Genomic DNA, 23891 nt, shown 5'->3' with positions numbered 1-23891 from the left:
GTAAAGGCAGCTTCAGAACATGATACAGATTAGGGTCCAGACTCTTCTCTTTGTTCCACCCCCTCACTTTACTGCTGACCCCTCCAACATTCCTCTTTGCCTTCTTCCATGAATGAATTTTGGAACACTGTACACAAACTGACATTACAGTGTTGTATATTATACTAATATTTCTATATTATCCAATACCCTTAGCCTATCTGGTACAGTGCATTCCATAAAAAGTGCTGTAGTGTTGCAGTTTATGCTTTCGGTGCTCAAGCAGCCTTACGTTTGATTTCCTTCTGTGTACAGTGAACAATCAGAGCAGTGAAAAAATACTCAGTCAAGTAATTTTATGGACACAGCAGCATGTTTAAAAGCACACTGCATACGCTGCATTCAACATAGGAAATGTAAAATAAAGCATCCCTGTGGCAACAATGGCTGGTTGTGAGTCTCTCTTGAAAGATTCAGCATCAATACACAAAACGTTTAGCCTTACAACTAACATATAAAATCACACTGAAACCTTTTCAGCTGGAGTTGGAAGAGAAATACCATGCTGTTGATGCCAAACAGATAACCCTCGAGCATGAGAGAACATATTGTTATGGAGAAAATTGGAGCGAACAGCAGTACTTACACACCACAATCAATAAACAGTAACAACAGCAAATTCAAAAAGAAAAGCAGGAAAATCAAAAACTGAGATGCATCAAAATGCACTGACATTAAATGTAATAAATTCATATCATGTGAGGTCAAAACTGAATAAACTCACAAATTTATTGAGAGTTAAGGGATAATTTCTCAAAGTAGTATAAGATTAAAATTTGAAAACAATAAGGTAATATGAGAGATTGGTAGAAAATTTAAATTCTTATAATTCCATTGCTTGCTCCTCCAACATTTTCTGCTTTCAGTCCACCGTGTCCTTACATGTGTTTACTATATCTACATGACATCATCCCAATTATGTTTGGGAAGTTAGCTACAGAAATTAAAAAAAGGCAACACTAAACACAAAATGGGCCCAGAAATGCAAGATACACAAGTATAATAATATCAAACCAGACAAGGCATCTGACAATGTCACCTTGGTCTGTGGGAAATTATAATGGGCATTTTAATTTACAGCCATATTAATTAATTAATCAAAAAAAAGTAATCAGTAGATTAATCAATAATGAAAATAATCATTAGCTGCTACCTAGACTTTACCTTGTTTGGATGGTTAAACCGTGATGGTGTTGGTATTAATAACTGCAGCCTCTTCACATCAGCATTCTCACACTCTATATACTCCCACACACACACACACACACACACACACGCATTTGCATTTAACACGCACCCCCCGTCTCTAACACACACACTCTCCTTCTTTCTCACTCACATATTAAGACACACCCGCTCTCAACACACCCTCTGACACTGACCCTAAGCTCTGCATCTCCCTTTCTCCGACACACACTACGACATTATTATCACACTGCTGTCAAGTGGCGAGGCCTGAGAGGTGACAGAACCCCCAACCATGCAGCATGCATGAGTGCACACACACACACACACACACACACACACACACACACACACACACACACACACACACACACACACACACACACACACACACACACAGGGTTACCACTGCAGTCTCTCCATCAGCTCCTCCTGCATCACTCCATCCTTCCCTCGGGCTGCCTCCTCCCTTCCCTCCTCACCAACATGTTCACCAGCCTCCACAGTTAGCTAATGTTAGCACTAACACAATTTAAAATAACATGGATGTTAACAAGCACAACTGAAGCACACCACTGGGAAATTGTAAGGGTCATTAAGTCATTTTCTTGAGCATACTACAAGGAAAATGGCAGTATGACATAAATTCACCTTCATGTTTAAGCCCAAACAGCTTTACAGTAGAAAAACTGTCTATTCATGATGCAAGTATGAATATAAAAAGGTGCTTAAACTTAGAAGTCCCCAAAACAACCAAAAGCAGCCTGACCACTTCATTACTCCAAAAGATTGTAGTTAGTGTATCCAACCCCTGATTGTTGTGGGGAAGGAAAACTTTACACAGCACAAACAAAAATTAAATGGTGATTCATAGCATAATGTAAGAACACTACACTACCTTTACATTTCTACTGTTGAGAACAAACAAATATAACATAAAACAGCTATGAGCATGGCTCTGTAGGGCCACATTGTAGTAGTGACATGACAGACTTTATATGAGAGGCATGTTAGGTTCTAGGTTATCATTTTCATACAAAATGTAAGTGTATAATATGGATTTTAAAAAATCTATCAAAAAGGTTAACCACCAGATCTATCTGCCTAATTTAAGCCTGTTTAACAACACACAGCACTTCTGTTCCTGATGGACAAGATTATGAATTCTTGCTTTTGAAGCTATTAGACTTGAATGAAATAAATAATTCACTGTGTTGCATGGAGTCCTGGGATATGTTAGAACAAACTGTATTATGTAGTCTTGATTTATAGGTCACATGGAGCAGGAAGACAAAGTCACCCTCCCAAACACAGCTGAACTCTCTGAACTGTGACTGAACCTAGTTTACTGCTGACAAGTGAACTTTTGAACTTTCTTAAGTATGATCAATATACGTAATATACACTTTTCAGCAAACCAGGATCTCAGAAACATAAACATCTTTGATAACAGAACTTAATTAAAGTGGTGCACTTCCCTTTTAACATGAAATTTACCAAAACTGCCACATGTGTACCTCTAACTGAACTACATTAATAAAACAGGAAGTACAGGATTTGTCACACACCAAAGCTGCAAAAGTTTTAGTGGCGGGGTCACATCAATTTAAGCCAAGAAGTAGCATTCAGATGGAAATGGTTGTCTACATATACAACTCCTTATTTGTTTTAAGCACAAAAGGACAAAAGCTGATGAGGCTACAAGGCACACAGAGAAGGCACACAGAGAAGCACAAACCACATGTTTAACATACTGCCCTACTCCTGCACATATATGAAATAACAGGAGTGCTGATGGTATAAAAATGCCTGTTACAAGTTTTCAGAGCCCAAGGTTTCATTTTCAAAAGCCTTGTTGTTAGGACTGCAACTAACAATTCTATCCATAGTGACAGAAAATAGTGTAAAATACCCAACACAGATTCCCAGAGCCCAATTTGACTTCTTTAATAGTGTTGTTTTGTTAATCTACAGTTACATAAAAACCGAGTTAAAAGGAAAATCCTTAAACTGAAAAAGATGGAACCAACTCAAATAATTATCATTATTATTAGTTGCAGTCCTCTAGACAATCGTTAAAAGTGTCTCCCAACTCAACCAACAACAGCTTTAAAATGTTACTTAAGTATGTAAATACCCTGTTTCATTCACCTTGGTTGTTATCTACAGGTGGTGCTCATGAAAAACAGACATTGCATGCAAATGGGTCTTTGCACTTTACAATCGAAAATAACACAGAAAGGAGTTTGTATTGGTGCCGGATGAAAGGCATTATTCTATTATAGAATAGTATTTTATTTTTACGAACGTGTTGGTCAAACAAAACTTACCACCCTGTGTACTTTAACTGGACACGATGTTTTCATCTGCAATCCTCCCACCTTTAAGAGGACCTATCAGCATCCACGTTACCAGGGAAACCTTACTGATCCTTACTGACGGAGCGCGGTTACCTCTGTCAACCAAAATGCTGAAAGTACACCTGGCCTCATGCGGGATGAGTGTGCTAACTTCTCTTACACGACAGGTCTGTTTGACAATTCATCCTCACTTCCTGCATCATTTCCTCGGGCACGCCTATGATGAAACCGCAGGCTCTTTTTTTGCTTCAAACAGATGATACGGTGCTCGGAAGGTGTTTTGACTGGACGGGTAGCTAGATGGGCAGCTGTGACTATCATTTGGTGTGAACAATATTAGCGAACGCTAGACAATCTGAGAAAACCTCCGCCCTGGAAGTCGCTGTTTGCCCTAGCACTGTCAGCAACCTCGTTGGTTCATACTTTGATTCTCAACCGATCCCGGGTACTAGCGAGGCTAACCTTAACCACCGAAAACACCTTAACGTTTGCCTTAACGTTAGGTCACAGGCAGGCAGGGCAGATGCAGTGATTTAACGTTAGCATTCTGGCTAGCTTTTAGTGGTAGCTGGACTCCATCGTCTTCCAATTTTTGTTGCTCTGGTATTGTTACACAGACCAATATCAGGCAGCTGCCAAACAGGTTAACGTGACAGTTAGAAGCTGACATTACTAAGCTACACCGGGTAAAAGCGACCAACTAGCGGTGCTAACGTATATCTATCAACGCAGCTAGCAAGAAGGCTAACCAGTGAGAAGCTAACGTCTTTCACATCACACATACTACACTCTGCTCTTACCTCATAGTTCAGCCTCCATTGTGAAATACTGGATAAAGTGGCTCGTTGCGCGTTTATGTGGCCATATAATGTGGTATCTTCTCCCAAAGTGAGCTGTTTTATCACCAAAACCCTTTCGGGTGATTCTCCTGTGGTTCCGAAATCCCGACCGACTGAGGGACAGCTGAAAATGGGGTAACGCTACTGACATATCGCGAGATGTCATGGTGTTCATGTGGGCTTCGATGGGTAGTCTCGCGAGAGTTTATTAGCCGTTGGCTTGCCTGGATCACTGGGATATTGTGAAGTAAAAGGATTAGTAGCGCTCCTGGAGGCTGCCGTTTATTAGAGAGAGAGAGAGAGAGAGAGAGAGAGAGAGAGACAGAGAGAGACAGAGAGAGAGAAAACGTTTGTTGAAATATTTCCAAAGGAATGATACAACTCTGATAGAAAATATGAGAAAAATACAGTAAAGTTACCAAAGTTTAAACCTATGCTGTCTGATCCCAGGATATGGAAAACGTAAACGGGAAAGAGCCCGATGAAATGTTTTTAAAGTCCCAGCTTTATAATCCACATGTTGGGAATAAGCGTATTCTGGTGAAACTGATACCAGAATTTTCAGAATCAGCAAAAAAAAAAAAAAAAAACAGAGCTACGCAGTCTACCATAGTGGATATTTGTATTCAGAGCAAGTAAGCAAATTGCGCAAGAATGAAAATCATGTGTATTGCCACAGATAACGATTTAGAAAAGAGTATGGGGAAGTAACGATTATTGAATAAAGCATCTGTGAGAGCACTGGATGTGGCATATGTCTGAAAGTGACACGCTATTGATTCCACCTGATTAATTGATATATTGCTCATAAAATAGTTGCAAACTGATAGTCGCATACATACTGGTTACGTAGCTTAGCTGATACTGACGGTCAATTCTAAACGTTAATTGAAATGTTAATAAAAATAAATTCAGTGAGAGGTTGTTGAAGATTGTAGAAAGTTTCATCTTTGCTCCCCTCACAAGAAGAATGTCTGGTACTTTTAAGGTGTGGTAATTCACAACTTCCAGTAGTGGGCGGTATTGTAAAAAATGTTAATTTAAAATAACATGGAACCGAAGAAGAAGCGGTCAGCTGATTTCAAGCTAGTTGGTACAACTGGGATAGGAAAGTAGCAGTGTCTTCTATGGGAGAAAATAAATAACTAATATATGAAAAGGATTATTGGCAACAGATTTTATCATCCTGAGATCCTCTGTCTTTCTGTGTGCATAAAGTAACGGTGTAACAGCATGAAAGGTTTATTCTGCCGAGCTGGTGTGAGTGATGCTGAGCCCAAGTTCGTTATTCAGGAAACGGTGAGTTTGAGTTTTTATTCCCAGGCTGCCCGACTGGACCATGCTGTTATCAGATAAAAAAATAAATGAATTGTGCACATTTAGTTTCCGCATGTGTGTAACCGTGCCTCCACCTGCAGATATCACCGCTGCTGAACAGAAGGTAACAGATGACATTTGTTCAGCACCTTGAGACTTGGATCAAATTGAAAGCAAACCAGTCACTAATCAGTTGGATTGGTAGATAGATTGCAAACTATGATGAATTGTAGTTTTAGAGTCTTTGTTTGACAGAGGACTGATAACTGTTGTAGTAGATAGGGTATTAAAGTGTTCAGAGGAGGAGAGTATTGAATGATTACTGACTTCAGGTAACCATAATATACTATATGCCTGACAATCTGTTTTTCTGTCTGTTTCTTTATTAAAACTATTCTTAATGTTTTGTTTCTGTCCAGAGTCTTCCAGAGGTTCTAGGCAGCCATCAGGTCAGGGTTCAGGTAAAGGCATGTGGACTCAGCCCACTGGACCTCAAGGTACTTAAATCAAGTCAGACTTGATGTGTGCATCACTGTTAGCAGATTAGAAAACAATCAGACCGTAGAAAAGAAAACTTGATTCATACAAAACTATATTCAAAATGATATATTAAAAAATATAAAAGAGCCAGCAAGCTTACAATAATTAGTTAAATACACAATAATAGAGTAAAGGCCTAATTACCTCCAAAAGGTCTACTCAGAGTTAACCATTGGAATTACAGATGATTCAGATGATCAGATGATACAAATGATCATTAAGATGATTCAGATTTAACTCTTGAGTGCATTACTAAATTTTCTAATGGTTGAATCACCTTTGAAAATCTTTATATTTTATCAGGTATCATAATATAGTCCATACAGTACACTGTATGGCTTCAGACCTATAGTGTCATGTAACATGACATATTTTACCCTCACCAGCTGCGTAGGAGCTGAAAGGCAGTTTGGAACAGTACTTATATTCTGTCAGTATTGTTTCTTAACTTTTGTGCCAGTGAAGGTCCCCGAACTTAGTTATACACACTTTGTACAACTATCGTGATCACTGCCGACTCCTCATCTGTCCCCTCTGCTCATCTGTCCTGTGCACTAGTTGCTTGATGATGTTGGGATCCAGAGAGATTTAATTCCTGTGGGCAGGGAAGTGGCCGGGGTCGTCCTGCAAGGTCATAAACACACAAACACAAGGAATACATGTGATTAATAGTGAGTGTCCTTACAGGCCTGAGTGAGCAGTGGTCTAACTGGTGTTTGTCTGGTTTGTTTTTTTGGCAGTGGGCCCCAAGGTCTCCTTTTTCCAGCCGGAGGATGAGGTTGTAGGTAAGACACATTTATTAATCTCACCTGGTTTGTCAAAGATAGAGCATGTGATGTTAAGCTAACTACTTGGTGATGATTCATTATTATCATTATTATTATTATTATTAATACGATTGTAATAATGCTTTCATAGTGTCCATATTCAATACCCAGTATACATTATACCCCACTGGTGCACCTGAGTGTGCAGTACATTATCATGTCTTACCGTCACTTTCCCTTTCCAGGTATTCTTCCCCTGGACTCTCCCTGCTCTGGGCTCTGCGATGTCATCGACATAGATGAACACTATTTGGGTAGTATACTGTACACACACCCCCACACAAATGCAGGTCATATAATATGACTTTATTTTTCAAATGAAGAATCAGCCTGAAGTAATTATTTTCTACTAATCAGACTCATTACTTCTTCTATGGTCTGTTTTCATCTTGATGCCTTGACTTTACAAACCTCTCCTGTATTGTACGTGTAATCGGTCAGCTCACAAAAAGGCAGCCCGGCTCTCTCTTATCTAAAAGGTCAGACTGTTCTCAGCTGCTCCACTCTACCCTAAAATATCACAGCAAATGCAGTGGTTTCCTGAAGTGGTTGTTTTTTTTTTCCCATCTTTCATCTGCACCTCATGTACTTTAAAGCCTAAGATTAAGTAGTTCTGGGAGTTTGAAAACAGCAGAACAGTGTAAAACGTGCACACATTGCCCCTCATTTACTTCTAGTTTCTGTCTGAATTAATTTTAAAACCATGGACATGAAAAGAGAGATTATTATGCTGTAATTTTAGGTGGTTGAAAAATCGTCATGAAAACATGTCAATCATCTGAAGCTAAACTATTTAAACTGATTCAGTAAACAAATGCGTGTTTCTGTTTCTGTTCTCCAGTTCAGAAACCAGAGAAGCTCAGCTCAGTGTGTGTTGCGGCAGCGCTGCGGGATGGCCTCTGTGCTTACACTGCTCTACACACACATGCTCGCATGGCGGCTGGACACACACTCCTGGTCATGGACGGAGCCAGTGTATGTAAAAAACAACAGAATCAGATGTCTGAAATGTAAAATGTGTCTGAAATGTAAAATTCATACCGTGTAACTGCAGTATCATCCAGGATTGCATCAGCGGACCTTTGCTGCACGGTGTGGTTGCACGTCTTCTTCTCCTCACTTGTCTGATTAAATGCCAAAGAAACAAAACAAGAATGTCAGTATCGCCTGAGTTTCAGTGCACATACATTTGTAATGAGCCCATCTCCTCTGCCTCCACAGTCTTTTGGCCTCATGTGCATCCAGCTGGCCTGTTACCACGGAGTGAAAGTTCTGACGACGTCACATTCGCCACAGAAACACACCTTCCTGGAGCAGCTTCGGCCCAGCGTAGGTCTGTACGTGCGGTCTGAAGTGCATTTCAGAGACTTTTTGTCAGTGTCTGAAATTTAAAGATTTAAACCCACTCTCCATTAAGTGTCTTTGAAATGTTTCAACTCCATTTTCTACAAAATCACAGCAGTTATATTAGTAACTTACTACTGCTCTTTCCTGATCATTTCATGCTCTTATACTTACCTTTCAACCTTTTTCATCTTTGCTTCCTTTTCCTTTCCTTTCTCTCTCCTCACCTTCATATTTTCCTCAGGTGTTCAGGATCCTTTAGTAGGTGAGATCTTTTCTTTCTGTCTTTCAGACTGACTGACTGACTTACTTGCCTCCTTAATTTTTTTTTTTTTTTTTTTTACATTTTCTTCATTTGTCAGTTTTTCAGTTTGACATGTATTAAGAACTACAGTGACATCATGTGGCTGTGTCTTTGTGTATGAAGCCAGGGTTATTAAAGCCTATAATGGCTCATCGGACCTGCTGCCACAGGTTTTGGAGGAGACAGGAGGACTGGGAGTGGATATAGCTATAGACTCTGGAGGTAAAAACACTGGATGAGTGTGTGATTGTAAACATGGAGATCACATCTGTCAGAGATCTTTGGGTTGATCTATGATCATGTCACTGTGTGTTTGTGTGTTTCTGTGTGTGTAGTTCGTCTGCAGGAAGTGGAGGAATCAGAGGAGACGAAACTTTTCCCACACAAACACGACATCATCAGTGTGCTGGGGGTGGGGGGGCACTGGGTCACATCCCACCAAGACCTGCAGGTAAACTTGATATTAAAAGTGAAGGTAAACCTGGTCAGTCTGCCTGTTTTAACAGCAGTTTTATCTCCTTTCTGTGTATTCGTATTGTTACAGTTGGATCCTCCAGACTGCAGATTATTGCATTTAAAATCAGCCTCTGTATCTTTCCTCAATCCTGAAGTCTGGACAGCGTCATCAGCTCAGCAAGGAAGATACCTCCGTATCCTCTGCTCACAGTGTGAAATTTAAAACATACTGCGTGCCACATGATTGGGGACATACGCTGTCTTCTTTAAGGTTTTTATGAGTCTTTAACAGCGTTTCACAGATATTCTAAAGGACATAGTGGAGAAGATGTCAGCTGGAGTACTCAGGTAAGTCAAAAGACATCACCATTCAGTGGGGTTGTGAGGTCAGTCACATTCTTCCTACAATGGAAATCAAAAGTGGTTCAGAAGTTGCCACTCATGTGGCTTTACTTTCCCCTTCTGTGCAGTTCATCCCAAACCAGCTCCGTGGGGGTTAAGTCTGGGGACTATTTCTTTTCTTCGAATGTTTTGGGTCATTATCACAACATGTTTTCTGGTCATTTTAATTTTTCCAGCTGACCTGAAAGAAAAATAAGGCAACATAGGGTAAAGGCTATATTTTAAGTGTCACAGCTCTTTACTATCTGTTGCCTATGTTCAGGTTTTGAGACTTATCACAATTCACAGCTGAGTTTAGAGTAACTGCAGATGTTTTTTTACTCTTCACTGTCATGTTACCTCCCACAAAAACTGCCAGCACAATATAAGGATTTACGGCTCGCTTGTTTCAAGATGCGCACACTATAATCAAATCATCCTAAATTTGGTTATACACAATTCTAATCTAATCATCATCATAACTGAATAAAATCCAATCTGTCTGCCTGGTTCCAACCTGCTTCTCCAGACCTCAGCCTGAGGAGGCAGTCCCTCTCTACGAAGCCACAGTTGCCATGGAGACCGTCCAACGTCACCAGAAGAAGAAAGCTGTTGTTCAGCTCTGACCGAAATAACCACATTCTGCTGGGATGTAAGACAACGCATCCCACAATTCAGCAGCATCAGTTCTTTTTGCAGTCAAACTGTTCAATGCAGCAAGTGAACACTTACAGTTATTGTTTTTACTTGTTAACTTACTTGTTTTTATCACAACACGCATCGTATGGAAGACACAGAGCCTGTTGGCTCTCTGTAACAAGGCTAACACTGAGAAACAGACACGAATATTAACACCTATAATTAGAGTCTCTGGACATGTTTGTCTTTAAAAAATGTCTTCTTGTTTTGAGGAAACCGTTCTAACCACTGAGCCAGTGGGTCTTCTCCAAATACAGACACGTTTGGCCACATTTACATCTGGACTCTGAATATGTGTGATTTTATGTGAGACTGCAACCCACATGAAAGCCTCTGCGGTCAGTGTTTGTTTCATAATACATTCCTTTGAGAATCCATAAACCTTTGTTTGACTCAGAAAATACATTTCATTAAAAAAAATGACAGCAATTCTGGTGATTTAATGAGTAAATAAATCAAAAGTTTATGTTTTTAAATCATCCAAACCACAATATAAACAGGAACTGCAATTTATGTTGCTGTCATAAAATGTGTATTGTGTGTGTATTGTTAAAGTTGAAATTACTTGAACAAAATCCAACTCTTGAATGAAAATAAGAGTTTTTTTTTTTACTGTACTGTGCCATTTAAGCCGAAAATAAATAATAAATACAACAACATGACTGAGACCTGAAGATTTCTCTCATTCAGAAAAACGTATTTTTCTGACAGATCTGTCACTGTGTTATTTTCCTCACAAATCTGTTGTACATGAGTCCAGAAGTGTACAAGAGTAATTTTAGTGAACTGAATATGAATCAAATGATGGTAGTGAGCCTCACTACTTTGCTGAGGGCGGATGCTCTTTCAGCTTACGTGGAATAAAACCTTGTTACAGGACGTCCAGCAATCCTGCTGCCTTTGTCAGTCATACAGGTCGACAAGCAGAACAAGAACATGGAGACTGTCCAGCAGTTCAGTACCTTGCTTCTTGTAGAGACCACTAAGCAGATGTCAGCTCACAGTGTCAACGTCAGGTTGCGATGACAACAGTTCATCTGGTTGCCTCATCATACCTTGCAGCACCTCGAGACAGCATCCCAGGATGCAACTCTCCTCCTGTCGCAGTGATCTGACCACATGTAACTGCTCCCTGGCTGACTGGTCACTCTGCTGCAGGAGGTCGGAGATCTAAACACACAGAGCACCAAAAAAAAATCGGGTAATGTGTACCTTCACTGGAAAATGGTTTGATATTTGGTGGAGTGTGTGTGTGTGCGTGCATGTACACACACCTTATCCAGAGCTGTGTGTGTGTCCTTTAATAGTTGCTGACAGAGAGTCTTTGCTGTCTGAACGCTCCACTCCTCCCTCTCTTCACACACTGCCTGGCCAAGCAACACTGCCTTCCACTGGTGACTACAAAAATATACACACACATGTATTTAGAGCAGAATAAGCAAGTGGACCTTAATTTTTGTGTGTGTGTGTGTGGACTTACTACAGTGTTTGTGGCATGGACAACAATCTGAGAGCCGTCATCAGCCTCCAGCTGGGGCCTTCGCTGGACACTGTGAGATTACTGAAAGGAAGAGGAAGCAGAGTCTGAATGATTTCATCCATCAAATTTTAGATTCATTTTAATTTTATTTAAAGTCTATGTGACAAATTCACACTGGGAAACTTCCAGGAGATGAAGAAGAGCCTTATAAAGGATTGTTCCCTCATCTTCTATAACACTACACCAATAATATGCACAAAAGGACTCACTGAAGGAGGCTGTTCTCCTTGAGGAACCTGATCTTCTGGTTCAAGCATCTGTCGCCTCTTAAAACGTCACAAAGGAGATCTGAAGGATTGGGGTCAAACGTTAAATAAGGAAAATTACTTTAATACCTGAATCTTTCGCTATTTATTCTCTAATAAAAATTTAAGATTTACTACATTCTACATTAAGACAACAAGGTTGTGTAAAGTAAACTAGTATCAGCAATTATAATTATTATTACAATTATTATAATTATAATTATATATATAATTATAATTATTCACAATAAGAATTGATAATTTTCAGACATATGCTGAAACCTGTGTTGCCTTTAAGTAAATCTGGAGCTGCTTCAGAGGCAAATTCACAAACAGCATTTTTCTACTGTTTCTGTCTTTCCAGCTGTAGATTACCTGTGTCTACATACACCACACTGTGGGGGTTGCCGGGGGCGACAAAGCCGTACTCTAACAACAGGCGCTGGTTATCATGGGAACCGTAGTTTATGAAGGCCTGCTGGTAGCGCAGCGTCCCGGAAACGCTCCTGATTTCGTAACATCTCGTCACGTCATTGAATCTTGCTTTCACCTGGTGAAAACATATTTTTGATGGTATTTGTGAAAACTCACTGGAGGCTCTCCATCTTTCCAACTGTCCACATCACCACTAAACTCAGGATGCAGAAGACATCATGTCTTCTGTATATGAAAATAATACATGCTCAATAATTAGATACACAACATATACAGTATCTACTGAGTGGTTTTAGACAGTGAAGCATGTGTTTACCTCCACGTCAGGTTGGTGGTTGAGCAGGTCCAGGAAAGGAGCTAAAGCATAAACATCCTGTCCAGACAGGAAGCTGTTGGATGGGTGGGACATGAAGACAGAGCGTGTGTTGACACTACACCATGCCCACCTGGAGGAAGATGGTGGAGGTAACAGTTTAATAACCTGACAGATGAACAGAACAAATTTTAGATCTTGAAACGTTTTCATTGCCATAAACCTTAAAATCTTTGTAGTTAACTCAGAGATCTATCATTAAAAAAAGTTACAAATATATACTGAAATAAATAAAGTGCAGCTGTTTTCTCAGATTTCTTTAAAGCATGTGTGACTGAAGTGTTACACTGGGCATGTATGTGTATACTTGTGCATACCTTAATGCTTCATAAGTCAACACTTCCTCCACAGGCTGACTCAGGATCAGCTGAAGGGATCTAGATCAAAAATAAATCACTTACACCTCGGTACGTTTTATAACAAATAACAGATAACATAACCTGATTAACCTGCTTCAGTGACCTGTGCACCGGACTCACCTGAAAAAGTCCTGATTGGAGGAATGGATTTCTCGCACCGCCTCCCTCTGCTCTAAGGCCCGCCTCCGCAAACTGGTTGGCAGAACAGCCATGACATCATCAGTGAAATAGGCGGGGCAGGTGTAATTGGCGGGCAGCGCGTCGATGTAAGGGAACCAGTCAGAGGTGTCTCCCCGGTGCTGCTCACACACCAGGAACACACAGAGCACCAACAGGGGAGAGAGACGGTATTTCCAGCTGTGGAGGGAAAACAGCGACAGATGGATATTCTCATTCTGGCTCCTTCACCCGGTCCACTCCACCTGTATCTGTGCTTTGGGTTTGGAGTGAAGAGTTGTGGAGTTCTGGAGTTGCACTGTTGTAGTAGGAAGTGGAAGTAAACTATAAAAACCTCTGAACAGGTTTTAGCAAGAACCAACTATAAGTGAAATCCAGCATGGCAGAGAATGGAGGATTTGACTGTACAGTTTTTACTGGGCCACAGAAAAGATTATGTTTGCATCACAATATTTTCTTCACTGATGTGTAAAGGTGTACTTCTGTGTTTACCTCTTGATGTACTGTCCCAGGTAGCTGTTCAGAACAGTTGAGGTTGTGAGGAGACAGGACTCTGGCAGAGAGATTACCAGCTGGCCAGGCTGACAGAAGAACAGAGTCAAATAAAGAGAGATTTAAACACTTTACCGCTGTTATTCACTCTAATCACTCTATCACAGAGCATCGCTGCTTTCATGCTTCTACACTACTGAAGCACATCACTTGATCAAGGACAGATTATTAACATCTGCATGAAACATTGAACGCCTGAAGTTTGTTTCTCCTGCAGCACATATAGGTGCAAAGACATGTCTTAGTAAAGTTTTAAAAACAAAAAAAAAAGGCACAAAATATTTTTTGTTGGTTGCTTTGTTCTATATGATACTTACTGTAATTACAGTAATTACTAGGAAACCTGGATTTCCTATATAGCAACTTCAAAACCTATTGGTCTGTATTAGCTGGCATACCTTTATAGTTTTGAGAGTCTGCAGTCCTCGGCCTGTGTCTGCATAGAGAGGGGCAGGACACACACACACACACACACAAAAACTTTAACAGGGTTTCTGTCCTGTTTCATCCAGTTAAATTAAAACCTTTTTAATAAATCACAGAATGAAACTCAAAACCTGTTTCACCTTCATACCAGTGGAAGAATGACAGAAAACAATCAATAAGTCCTACGGTTATTTATTACATACATGAATTTATTATATCACATCACTGTCAATACTCCACAGCTGTATGTAACCATAATTCCTGGGATTATAATTAATTAATTAACATAACTTGGAGCCATGTATGGATTATTGAGAGGGCCTGCAGTGCACAGCCTCTGTATGAAGAGACTGCTAATATTTCTTGTTCTTATTGTCAGGAAATGCAAAACAACTAGAAAGAGAACAATCTGGCAATTTAACAGCTAAACCTAACATCTAACAAGAAAAGAAACCTACATAACACTCCTGAGGATATGTAGGACAAAGTAGGACACCAGAGTCGTACCAGTGAAGAGGGCTGGCTGCAGCAGTGTTGAGGTGAATCCTCGTCTGTGAAGAAACTTCATCAGCCTCACATACGTCAGCTGGTGACACAGAGAGACTGAGGAAACATAGAAAGAGACAGACTGGTGACGGAAGAGACCAGCAGGGAGACCAGCAGGGAGACCAGTATGCAACAGACCACAGCCGTAAACGTTTTCATACCCGACTGGACAATGTTTTCACATTTTTTCCTCCTCTTCCTCGCGGTTCGTCCAGCCCGACGGCTCATGACCCAACATGAACCTGTGACCCCCTGTGGTGGACAAACACATAGATACACACAATAAAAACACTGTATTCACAACTTTTCTACAACACTGGGAAATTTTCTTAAGTTATGGAGTGAATTTAATTCACCCACTTATTTACCTTCAGATCACTATCAGCAAACTATAATAACCACATATAAGCAAGGGGTCCTGCCTCCTACTTACACTCATTTACTTACAACCATGAGAACAGTTCATGCCTTGTTCTTGTACACTCAGCTGCTAGTTTAATACAGCAGTCCTGTAATACGTCCTCCCTTCATTAAGGTTACAATGATCAGTTTCACCATAAATCTTAACTGGCGCAATGACCAAACCCCGCGTTTGCGTTAGAGTATCAAACATCAAAACACTCCCATCATACACCGCGCTCAGAGAGGCACCAAAGCGAATGGCAAAGTCTGTTGATCAACGTTTTTACTCTGGATGTAACAGAGTGAAAAATCAAATATCATACTTCTATAATATTCTATAGTGTTCTGTGTCAAATCTTCGTCCTGTACGGTGGAAACCTCACTACGTCTCAAACCCACGTGGTCAGTGTGTGTTTTTCCGGGTATGCGCAACAGTAATGCGCAAAAGTCCCTCCATGTTCTCTCCCTCTTTTTTCCTCTCATAGTCCCGCAGCGCTTTCGCTCCAGTCTGCAGCTCCACCACCGCAGCTTCACCCAGAACAACACCACCAGATCACAGTAAAAAAGCCTCCGTTTCACCTCCGAGTTTGTTAGTTAACGGATCGATAATGTAAAAGTGCGAAGTGTTGGTTTTAAAAATGGGTCTGCTATCTGGAAAACGCGCACATCAGCCAGTCAGCGTTATGTAACTGAAAGGTTCCTCACTTAAAGCCAAAATGCATGAAGAAAAAGGCAACTCTTCATGTTACCTCTTTTCCTGAACTGCAAGATATAGTGAAGTTTACTTTCAGATCCTTGTTTGCAACAGTAATCTTGCATAAATCCTTGCAAAACCGGTTTTCATAGACGTTTGTATCAGGGCTAGAGGTCATAACAGGAGTCTGAGTGCTGATGGTATGACTGTGCACATTTTCCCATTTGAAAAAAGGGGAGTTGTGTAGTTGAAGCCGTGGAGATCTTTTTGGTTTTAGACCCACTGACCATAGATTTATCTGCTGAGACATTAAGCTTCTACTTTAAATGTCTAAATTATAGTTGACTATTTTTTTTATTTTCTTTATTCCAGTTGTCTTAGATTATTACACAGTATATTGATATTTGGACTTAGCAAATCTTCTCTCCTCTCCATCGGCTCTCCAACATGGCTGATAACAAAACAGACTCAGAGTTAATTTGTATCGAGGTTTGGAAATGGCTGATAACTGTGTGAGTGTGTGTGTGTTTGATGGGTATCCAGTGCTGTTATAGAGCCTGTTCCTACTGTTAACAAATACGTGAGCTCATACACTGATGTCTCTCTTTGGACAGACATGTCCACCAGGGTTGCCGTGGTAACGGGCAGTAACAAGGGGATCGGTCTGGCCATCGTCCGAGCGCTCTGCAAGCAGTTCCAAGGAGATGTTTACGTCACCGCCAGAGACGTGTAGGTAGCTGACCGGGTAACACCTGGACCAGGCTGAAGCATCGGCCTCTACATAGTGCAGTATCATTACACAGATTTACCAAAGTGTATTTCAGAGAGCATGTTTAACAGGTTTAAGTATGACCTGAACGCTGTGAGTTGACCTCACCCGAGATGGGAATCTGAGCTCTGTGTTCACAATGAGTTATGGAAATGAAATTTAAGTTAAGTGAAATTAAATTCAGATGTTTTGCTCTTGTTGCAGCGGCCGTGGTCAGGAAGCAGTGAAGTCTCTGGCCTCAGAGGGACTGAAGCCAATGTTTCACCAGCTGGACATCAACGACCTGAACAGCATCACCACCGCTGCTGCTTACTTCAAAGAGAAGTATGGAGGAGTGGACATCCTCGTTAATAATGCTGGGATAGCATTCAAAGGTCGGAGTAGAACGATATAATGAGCTGTCATACTACACTAGAGCCACACACTCAAGAATGTTAACATATGTTAACAATATTACTGTAAATTGACTGTGAATTGAAGGACACTGTCAATAAGGACGTGACAGTTACATCATGTTAACTCTCTCTTTTATTCTCTCCAGTGGCAGATGAAACTCCTTTCGCAGTCCAGGCAGAGGTGACCCTCAAGACAAACTTCTTCGCCACCAGAGACATGTTGACTCACTTCCTGCCGATCATCAAAGCGGGAGGTATGGACCGGTTTTTGACTGAGAATATGAACTGAAAACAGAAACATATCTGCAGGTTTTCTTCAGCTTCACCAATAAGTTGTAAAGGTGACACATTAGTATGGGATGGTGAGCAGTTAAACAGCTTCAAACATCTGCTGTGTGTGTTTCAGGTCGTGTGGTGAACGTCTCCAGCTTCGTCGGCTCCCGTACTTTAAACCAGTGCAGCCCGGCTCTCCAGCAGCGTTTCCGCAGTGAGGACATCACAGAGGACGAGCTGGTGGGACTGATGCAGCAATTCATCGACCAGACCAAGACGGGCGAGTACAAGCAGAGTGGTTGGCCTGAAACAGCGTATGGAGTGTCCAAGACTGGACTGACGGTATGATTGATCCATCGATCTGCAGAGTTTCAACAGACAGATTCATATCAACCTCTGCAATCTCAAAGATTTGAGAAACTGTGATTGAAATGCTTCTCTAATTCCATAATGACTGTCATAGAGACACTGATTATACATATGTGTATCTATGTGTGTGTTTTTAGACCCTGTCCATGATCCTGGCTCGACGTCTGTCCAAGGAGAGACCGAATGACGGGGTAATCGCTGAACTACAACAGCTGTTAATTAAACACAAAAACAATTCATCTACTAATTTCTACTCTGATCAAAAGATAAGATTCAATCTGCTGTAATATGTTTTTATGATACACTGACTGACTTCATAATAAATGCATTGAAAGTAAAACTGTAAGTTATAAATGAAGGACGTCGTCCTTTAAGCTTTCATTCACTGTCGTTTGTTGTGCTTTGTGTCCAGTGAAGTGTCGCTGCTGACGTACATTTTTGTTGCATGGATTATTATTATTTTTACAGATCTTGCTGAACGCCTGCTGTCCAGGATGGGTGCGCACAGACATGGCTGGTCCAAAAGCCCCCAAGTCACCAGACGAGGGCGCTGTCACTCCAGTCTACCTGGCCCTGCTGCCGCCAGGAGCCACAGAGCCTCATGGGAAGTTTGTCTCTGACAAACAAGTTCAGCCGTGGTGAAAGGGTTAAAGGTGTGTGCGTGTGCGTGTGAGTGCGCCAGTGAACAGAATTCCCAGAAAGATTTACCCAGAAGCCATTTTAAAAAATGTAACAAGCATCTGGAAACTCTATTACATTAACATTACAGTAACACACATTACCTACATAAACCCAACAAATACTGATACTATTACATACATATACAAATACTATTTTCTAGCAGTTAAACCAAATGATGATGTGTGTATCACCAAAACCTAAAAACCAAACTAACTCTGATTATTCCAGGGAACTCTGCTGTGTGTGTGCGTGTGTGTGTTTAAATGCAACAGTAATCATTAATCACTCTCCATAAGTTCTGATCTAATCACTGATATTTTTGATAAAACTAAATTTTTGCTTTGTTTTGTTTGCCTTCAGTAATATGAACATTTTTATAATATTTTGCCTTAAATGAATGAAACTTAAACGTTCTGAGATCAAAGAAATTGAAATGCCTTTTCATTACATTGCTTTCATGTCAACAATAACAATAAAATACTAATGTTGGTTAATGAACAAGGATAAAAATTATTATCATCATCTGTCCATAAACAAATAACGGACGAGCAACAACAAGCATGAGGTACTCAGCGCGCACCTTATAGCAGCTGGAATGGCATCCTGGGGTAAAAGACAAACACAAAGCAGTTTTCACTCTCTGGTTCTTCTCTGTCTGAAGGACGGACAAACTTGGATGAAGACCTTTGTGGTCCACTGAGTGTTAAATTAGGAGACTCCAACTATGAACACACCATGAGCTAAAGTCTCTTTCTCTCCCAGTGATGTTAAAACTCCAGTCAGAAAGTCAACCACACAGTATTCACAACGTCTCCATGACATTTGGTGACCTTCTGAAGTTGGAGAGCTGAAATGAATACCCCCACTTACTTCAGATCAGTATCAGCAGACTGTAATAGTCTGCTCCCTGTGAGTGCTGATAGAGCAGATACATTATTTCTTGGCGGCAAATTTTGGGGTAAATTAAATCTAAACCACTGACCGGGGGCATTTCTCACAGAACATCAGCAGATGATACTGTTTTAGAGCTCAGGCCTCCTGCACACATATCTTTTATTCAACTATTTAACTGTATCTTTGACATTTATATTTCATTTTCCTGTTTAATTTTGCTTTGCTTCAACTTTTACCTCAATGAGCGTGGGCTTGGTTTGATGAAGACAATAAAAAAAAAAAAAAAAAAAAAGCAGAAGGACTTTTCCGGGTATGCGCAAACCTGCAAACCTCTGTCCAGATTTTCTCCCTTAAGTCCCATTTCCTTGTGCAGCGGTTCATTCCTCTGCGGCTTCGGCTTCATCCACACAGCTCTCGGTAAGAAGCCTCCGTTTCTCCTCTGACTTTGTTAGTTTTCGCATTTTTCTGATATAAAAGTGAAACTTTTGTTATCTTCATGTGTTTGTAATCATACTGCAGCGTGCTGCTGCCACCATAATTAAAACATTTTATTTTGATCAGTTTCTCGTTATTACGGGAAAACTTTGTCTTTTTTTAAGAAAGATATTTTTCACGTATCTTTGACATTTTCTCGCCTTTACGAGACACATATTTATTCCGTTTTTGCGGATTAAAAACAGCGTAGTCTGTCTCCTATAAATTAACATTTCTCGTTATAACCCGAGAACCTGATTTGATGAGATAACAAGAAACTTCCATAGAATGTTAAAGCGAAACGAAGGTCAGTCGCGGCCTCAGCAGACTCTGGAGTCTGGACCAATCATACAAAGGGATGGATAAACGTATAGCGATATGATGGCCAGGTGTTTTTATGGATGGCTACACCTGGATGGGCCACCTGTCCGTGACAGTGCTGACAGACAGGAGCCCTCTGACAAATACACGGAGTTTACAAAGGATTTGCTGGTTAAAATGTTTGTGTCCAGATTAAAAACTGTATGTACCACGACACAGTTATAGATCTGTATATAGATAAAGATGCAGGACATAAAATAGACTAAGCAGAGTTCAGACTGATAAACACACAGGGATTCCACATAAACACTGAAGCAAAGCGAAAGCAACCCACAGCCACAATCCATGGAAACACCCCTCCACATGTCGATCGTCGTGGAAAAGATGGACCTTTATTCCTTTAATGCCTTCTCTTAAGCTTCTTCATGTTATAGCTAGAAAAGTTTGTTTTACAAAATATGTTATTTTTTTTTAGATAACAGGAAAGTATTGTTGTTTCACAAGGTTAGATTATATTATTTTGTCATCTCATCACTTTATAATAATAGGTTTGTCTTGTCAAAACGTGCCAGGGTCACATTTCTGGTCATGGGTGGGTTTGCCAACTGAAAAAGGCTCACGTCTGCAGGCAGCGTAACGCAAAACAATGATCTGAAATCAGGCGAAAGGTCTTCACTTAAAGCTAAAAGTATGATTCTGATGAAACAGGCAACTCCTGATATTATCACTACACACCTGTATTTACAATAATAATCCAACATAAATCCCTGCACAACAGGTTTACGTTGGCTGGCGGTTTGCAGCAGGACTAAAGGTCATAACCTGAGCACTCAACGATATGACTGTGCACTTTTTCCTATTTGAAAAAAAAAAAATTTATAATTAAATTGTCATTTTAAGTTGAAACTGTGGATATTTTTTTTGGTTGTAGACCCTCTTTTTAATCTTTAAATTATAGTTAACCAAAGTTACTTTATTACAGTTTTCTTAGTTTATTATACACTGATATTTGGACTTTAAACTGTTGTCTTCCTGAAATTGTCACCATGACTAAGCAGATCACCTCTCCTTTCTGTCAGCTCTCCAACATGGCTGATAACACAACTGACTCAGAGTTTATTTGGACAGAGGTGTAGAAATCTCTGGCTTCACATGGCTTATAACTGTGTATATGTGTGTTTGTATATGTGTTTTGTGTATTGTTAGTGAGTATCTGATATGTGAGCTCATACACTGATGTCTCTCTGTGGACAGACATGTCCACCAGGGTTGCCATAGTAACAGGCAGTAACAAGGGGATCGGTCTGGCCATCGTCCGAGCGCTCTGCAAGCAGTTCCAAGGAGATGTTTACATCACCGCCAGAGACGTGTAGGTAACTGACCTGGTCACACCTGGACCAGGCTTCTTATCAATGAAATGACTACAAAGAGAAGCAAACAAGGACACACAAAAAATTAGAAAAGATGCAAAACAAGTACAAAGAGACGGCCAGTGACTGCAAAGACACACAAAACAAATATGAATAGATAATGACTTCAAAGACATGCAAAAGAACCACACAGACATAAAAACAACTAAATATAGACTCACAATGACTAAAAACAGATACAAACAGGTCACAAAGAGTCTGGGGTATTTTAACAGTGTTGTAATGCTTCTTTTATTTCAGTAATGGAACTGAATACTAATATAAAAGCAATAAACAGGGGAAATATGACTGTAAGAGTGTATGACTGCCTGTTGCTTCAGAAAGTGAAATTAAATTCAGATGTTTTGCTCTTGTTGCAGCGGCCGTGGTCAGGAAGCAGTGAAGTCTCTGGCCTCAGAGGGACTGAAGGCCATGTTTCACCAGCTGGACATCAACGACCTGAACAGCATCACCACCGCTGCTGCTTACTTCAAAGAGAAGTATGGAGGAGTGGACATCCTCGTTAATAATGCTGGGATAGCATTCAAAGGTAGGAGTAGAACGATATAATGAGCTATCATACTACACTAGAGCCACACACTCAAGAATGTTAACATATGTTAATATTACTACTTGTTCTCTCCAGTGGCAGATGAAACTCCTTTCGCAGTCCAGGCAGAGGTGACCCTCAAGACAAACTTCTTCGCCACCAGAGACATGTTGACTCACTTCCTGCCGATCATCAAAGTGGGAGGTATGGACACAGAACTGGACCAAGTCTGTTGTAGGTGACACATTAGTTTGTCACTGAGTGAGGGAGACTGAGATTCACACACAGGTTGGATGAGCAGTTAAACAGCTTCAAACATCTGCTGTGTGTGTTTCAGGTCGTGTGGTGAACGTGTCCAGCTTGGCCAGCCCCCGTACTTTAAACCAGTGCAGCCCGGCTCTCCAGCAGCGTTTCCGCAGCGAGGACATCACAGAGGACGAGCTGGTGGGACTGATGCAGCAATTCGTCGACCAGACCAAGACGGGCGAGTACAAGCAGAGTGGTTGGCCTGAAGCAGCGTATGGAGTGTCCAAGACTGGACTGACGGTATGATTGATCCATCGATCTGCAGAGTTTCAATCAGCTGTCTCACCTGTTTTGGTCTGAAAATGTAGGAAAAGTCAGACAAGACAGATTCAAATCAACCTCTGCAATCTCAAAGATTTGAGAAACTGTGATTGAAATGCTTCTCTAATTCCATAATGACTGTCATAGAGACACTGATTATATATATGTGTATCTATGTGTGTGTTTTTAGACCCTGTCCATGATCCTGGCTCGACGTCTGTCCAAGGAGAGACCGAATGACGGGGTAATCCCTGAACTACAACAGCTGTTAATTTAACACAAAAACAAACCATCTACTAATTTCTACTCTGATCAAAAGATGTATAAATAATGCTGAATAAGATTTAATCTGCTGTAATATGTTTTTATGATACACTGACTGACTTCATAATAAATGCATTGAAAGTAAAACTGTAAGTTATAAATGAAGCTTTAAGCTTTCATTCACTGTCGTTTGTTGTGCTTTGTGTCCAGTGAAGTGTCGCTGCTGACGTACATTTTTGTTGCATGGATTATTATTATTTTTACAGATCTTGCTGAACGCCTGCTGTCCAGGATGGGTGCGCACAGACATGGCTGGTCCAAAAGCCCCCAAGTCACCAGACGAGGGCGCTGTCACTCCAGTCTACCTGGCCCTGCTGCCGCCTGGAGCCACAGAGCCTCATGGGAAGTTTGTCTCTGACAAACAAGTTCAGCCGTGGTGAAAGGGTTAAAGGTGTGTGCGTGTGCGTGTCTGTTGGTTTACACGCAACGATAATCATTCATTACTCTTTGTAAATTCTGACCTAATCGCTGGTGTTTTTGATATAACTCAATTTTTGCTTTGTTTCACTTCACTTTCAGCGGTATGAACACTTTTATCATTTTTACATGGAAGAAATTTTGTCTTGAATGAAACTTAAATGTTTTTAAATAAAGGAAAATAAAATGCTTTTTCATTACATTGCTTTCATGTCAACAATAAGTGGATTTCAAAATCAAAAATACTAATGTTGGTCATTAAACAAGGATAAAGTTAGTGAAAAGATAACACCCAGACTCTGAATGGGTCTGGGTGGAGGGACTGGACACACCCACACACATACGTTATAAATACCACACTGTGTATCTGCACCAAGTATTTTAGGAACTGAATGTACATCACACAAA

At 40.6% G+C, this 23891-nt stretch overlaps 5 protein-coding genes across 18 annotated transcripts in view; 3 read left to right on the top strand and 2 right to left on the bottom strand.

The window, feature by feature from the left end:
- The window catches only part of itsn1 (intersectin 1 (SH3 domain protein)), a 37745-nt gene extending 33197 nt beyond the window's left edge, over positions 1 to 4548 (bottom strand). For both annotated transcript variants that reach the window (XM_041049288.1, XM_041049287.1), the window contains exon 1: positions 4385 to 4548. The gene's annotated coding sequence lies outside the window, so the exon portion shown is untranslated. The remainder of the gene's footprint in view (positions 1 to 4384) is intronic.
- Positions 4549 to 5468: 920 nt separating this feature from the next.
- Positions 5469 to 10702, top strand: cryzl1 (crystallin, zeta (quinone reductase)-like 1). Of its 8 annotated transcripts, none has more exons than XM_041049300.1 (13): positions 5469 to 5722; positions 5807 to 5864; positions 6160 to 6237; positions 6839 to 6911; positions 7021 to 7065; positions 7293 to 7361; positions 7949 to 8082; positions 8329 to 8440; positions 8696 to 8716; positions 8879 to 8977; positions 9091 to 9405; positions 9514 to 9559; positions 10122 to 10702. In XM_041049300.1, the coding sequence occupies exons 1-13, from the start codon at positions 5691 to 5693 to the stop codon at positions 10216 to 10218; spliced, it is 1179 nt and encodes a 392-aa protein (XP_040905234.1). In that variant the 5' UTR covers positions 5469 to 5690; the 3' UTR covers positions 10219 to 10702. The 8 variants fall into 8 exon arrangements, with proteins under 8 accessions (XP_040905234.1, XP_040905236.1, XP_040905239.1 ...); XM_041049305.1 differs by lacking the exon at positions 5807 to 5864 and having other exon boundaries at positions 5472 to 5722; positions 9091 to 9206; positions 9300 to 9405; XM_041049303.1 differs by lacking the exon at positions 5469 to 5722 and having other exon boundaries at positions 5759 to 5864; positions 9091 to 9206; positions 9300 to 9405.
- On the bottom strand, positions 5840 to 16144 carry setd4 (SET domain containing 4). 4 transcript variants are annotated; one of them, XM_041049295.1, is made up of 15 exons: positions 15378 to 15499; positions 15106 to 15196; positions 14906 to 15001; positions 14371 to 14408; positions 13913 to 14001; positions 13364 to 13600; positions 13202 to 13261; positions 12828 to 12957; positions 12452 to 12626; positions 12041 to 12119; positions 11772 to 11852; positions 11566 to 11689; positions 11254 to 11461; positions 8149 to 8231; positions 5840 to 6904 (listed from the first exon to the last, which is right to left on the bottom strand). In XM_041049295.1, exons 1-13 carry the CDS (start codon positions 15381 to 15383, stop codon positions 11285 to 11287), a joined length of 1383 nt encoding a protein of 460 aa, XP_040905229.1. In that variant the 5' UTR covers positions 15384 to 15499; the 3' UTR covers positions 5840 to 6904; positions 8149 to 8231; positions 11254 to 11284. The 4 variants fall into 4 exon arrangements, with proteins under 4 accessions (XP_040905229.1, XP_040905232.1, XP_040905231.1 ...); XM_041049298.1 differs by having other exon boundaries at positions 11347 to 11461; XM_041049297.1 differs by lacking the exons at positions 5840 to 6904; positions 8149 to 8231; positions 15378 to 15499 and adding an exon at positions 15670 to 16144 and having other exon boundaries at positions 8730 to 11461.
- LOC121189322 (carbonyl reductase [NADPH] 1-like) lies at positions 15787 to 23680 on the top strand. Of its 2 annotated transcripts, XM_041049313.1 has the most exons (8): positions 15787 to 15904; positions 16655 to 16769; positions 17014 to 17183; positions 17351 to 17458; positions 17611 to 17819; positions 17984 to 18037; positions 18315 to 18499; positions 23458 to 23680. In XM_041049313.1, exons 2-7 carry the CDS (start codon positions 16657 to 16659, stop codon positions 18486 to 18488), a joined length of 828 nt encoding a protein of 275 aa, XP_040905247.1. In that variant the 5' UTR covers positions 15787 to 15904; positions 16655 to 16656; the 3' UTR covers positions 18489 to 18499; positions 23458 to 23680. The 2 variants fall into 2 exon arrangements, with proteins under 2 accessions (XP_040905247.1, XP_040905246.1); XM_041049312.1 differs by lacking the exon at positions 23458 to 23680 and having other exon boundaries at positions 18315 to 19025.
- Positions 19726 to 23680, top strand: LOC121189321 (carbonyl reductase [NADPH] 1-like). Of its 2 annotated transcripts, none has more exons than XM_041049311.1 (7): positions 19726 to 19838; positions 21471 to 21585; positions 22006 to 22175; positions 22272 to 22379; positions 22513 to 22721; positions 22933 to 22986; positions 23273 to 23680. In XM_041049311.1, the coding sequence occupies exons 2-7, from the start codon at positions 21473 to 21475 to the stop codon at positions 23444 to 23446; spliced, it is 828 nt and encodes a 275-aa protein (XP_040905245.1). In that variant the 5' UTR covers positions 19726 to 19838; positions 21471 to 21472; the 3' UTR covers positions 23447 to 23680. The 2 variants fall into 2 exon arrangements, with proteins under 2 accessions (XP_040905245.1, XP_040905244.1); XM_041049310.1 differs by lacking the exon at positions 19726 to 19838 and adding an exon at positions 21013 to 21049 and having other exon boundaries at positions 21469 to 21585.
- Positions 23681 to 23891: the final 211 nt, after the last annotated feature.

The sequence above is a fragment of the Toxotes jaculatrix genome, chromosome 11, assembly GCF_017976425.1.
Source record: "Toxotes jaculatrix isolate fToxJac2 chromosome 11, fToxJac2.pri, whole genome shotgun sequence".
Taxonomy (NCBI): domain Eukaryota; kingdom Metazoa; phylum Chordata; class Actinopteri; family Toxotidae; genus Toxotes; species Toxotes jaculatrix.
Note: the sequence above shows the minus strand (reverse complement) of the source record. Positions and strands in the feature narration are given on the sequence as shown.

Excerpts from the sequence above, each read along its gene's own strand:
- cryzl1 (XM_041049299.1), top strand. The coding sequence starts at position 5,763 with ATGCTGTTATCAGATAAAAAAATAAATGAATTGTGCACATTTAGTTTC. Across the intron at positions 6,238-6,838 it reads TCAGCCCACTGGACCTCAAG|TTGCTTGATGATGTTGGGAT; the intron begins GTACTTAAATCA and ends CCTGTGCACTAG. Across the intron at positions 8,978-9,090 it reads TATAGCTATAGACTCTGGAG|TTCGTCTGCAGGAAGTGGAG; the intron begins GTAAAAACACTG and ends CTGTGTGTGTAG.
- setd4 (XM_041049295.1), bottom strand. Across the intron at positions 12,958-13,201 it reads TTGACTTATGAAGCATTAAG|GTGGGCATGGTGTAGTGTCA; the intron begins GTATGCACAAGT and ends ATCTTCCTCCAG. Across the intron at positions 11,462-11,565 it reads CACACACAGCTCTGGATAAG|ATCTCCGACCTCCTGCAGCA; the intron begins GTGTGTGTACAT and ends CTGTGTGTTTAG.
- LOC121189322 (XM_041049313.1), top strand. The coding sequence starts at position 16,657 with ATGTCCACCAGGGTTGCCGTGGTAACGGGCAGTAACAAGGGGATCGGT. Across the intron at positions 16,770-17,013 it reads TACGTCACCGCCAGAGACGT|CGGCCGTGGTCAGGAAGCAG; the intron begins GTAGGTAGCTGA and ends CTCTTGTTGCAG. Across the intron at positions 17,820-17,983 it reads TGTCCAAGACTGGACTGACG|ACCCTGTCCATGATCCTGGC; the intron begins GTATGATTGATC and ends GTGTGTTTTTAG.
- LOC121189321 (XM_041049311.1), top strand. The coding sequence starts at position 21,473 with ATGTCCACCAGGGTTGCCATAGTAACAGGCAGTAACAAGGGGATCGGT. Across the intron at positions 22,176-22,271 it reads TGCTGGGATAGCATTCAAAG|TGGCAGATGAAACTCCTTTC; the intron begins GTAGGAGTAGAA and ends TGTTCTCTCCAG. Across the intron at positions 22,722-22,932 it reads TGTCCAAGACTGGACTGACG|ACCCTGTCCATGATCCTGGC; the intron begins GTATGATTGATC and ends GTGTGTTTTTAG.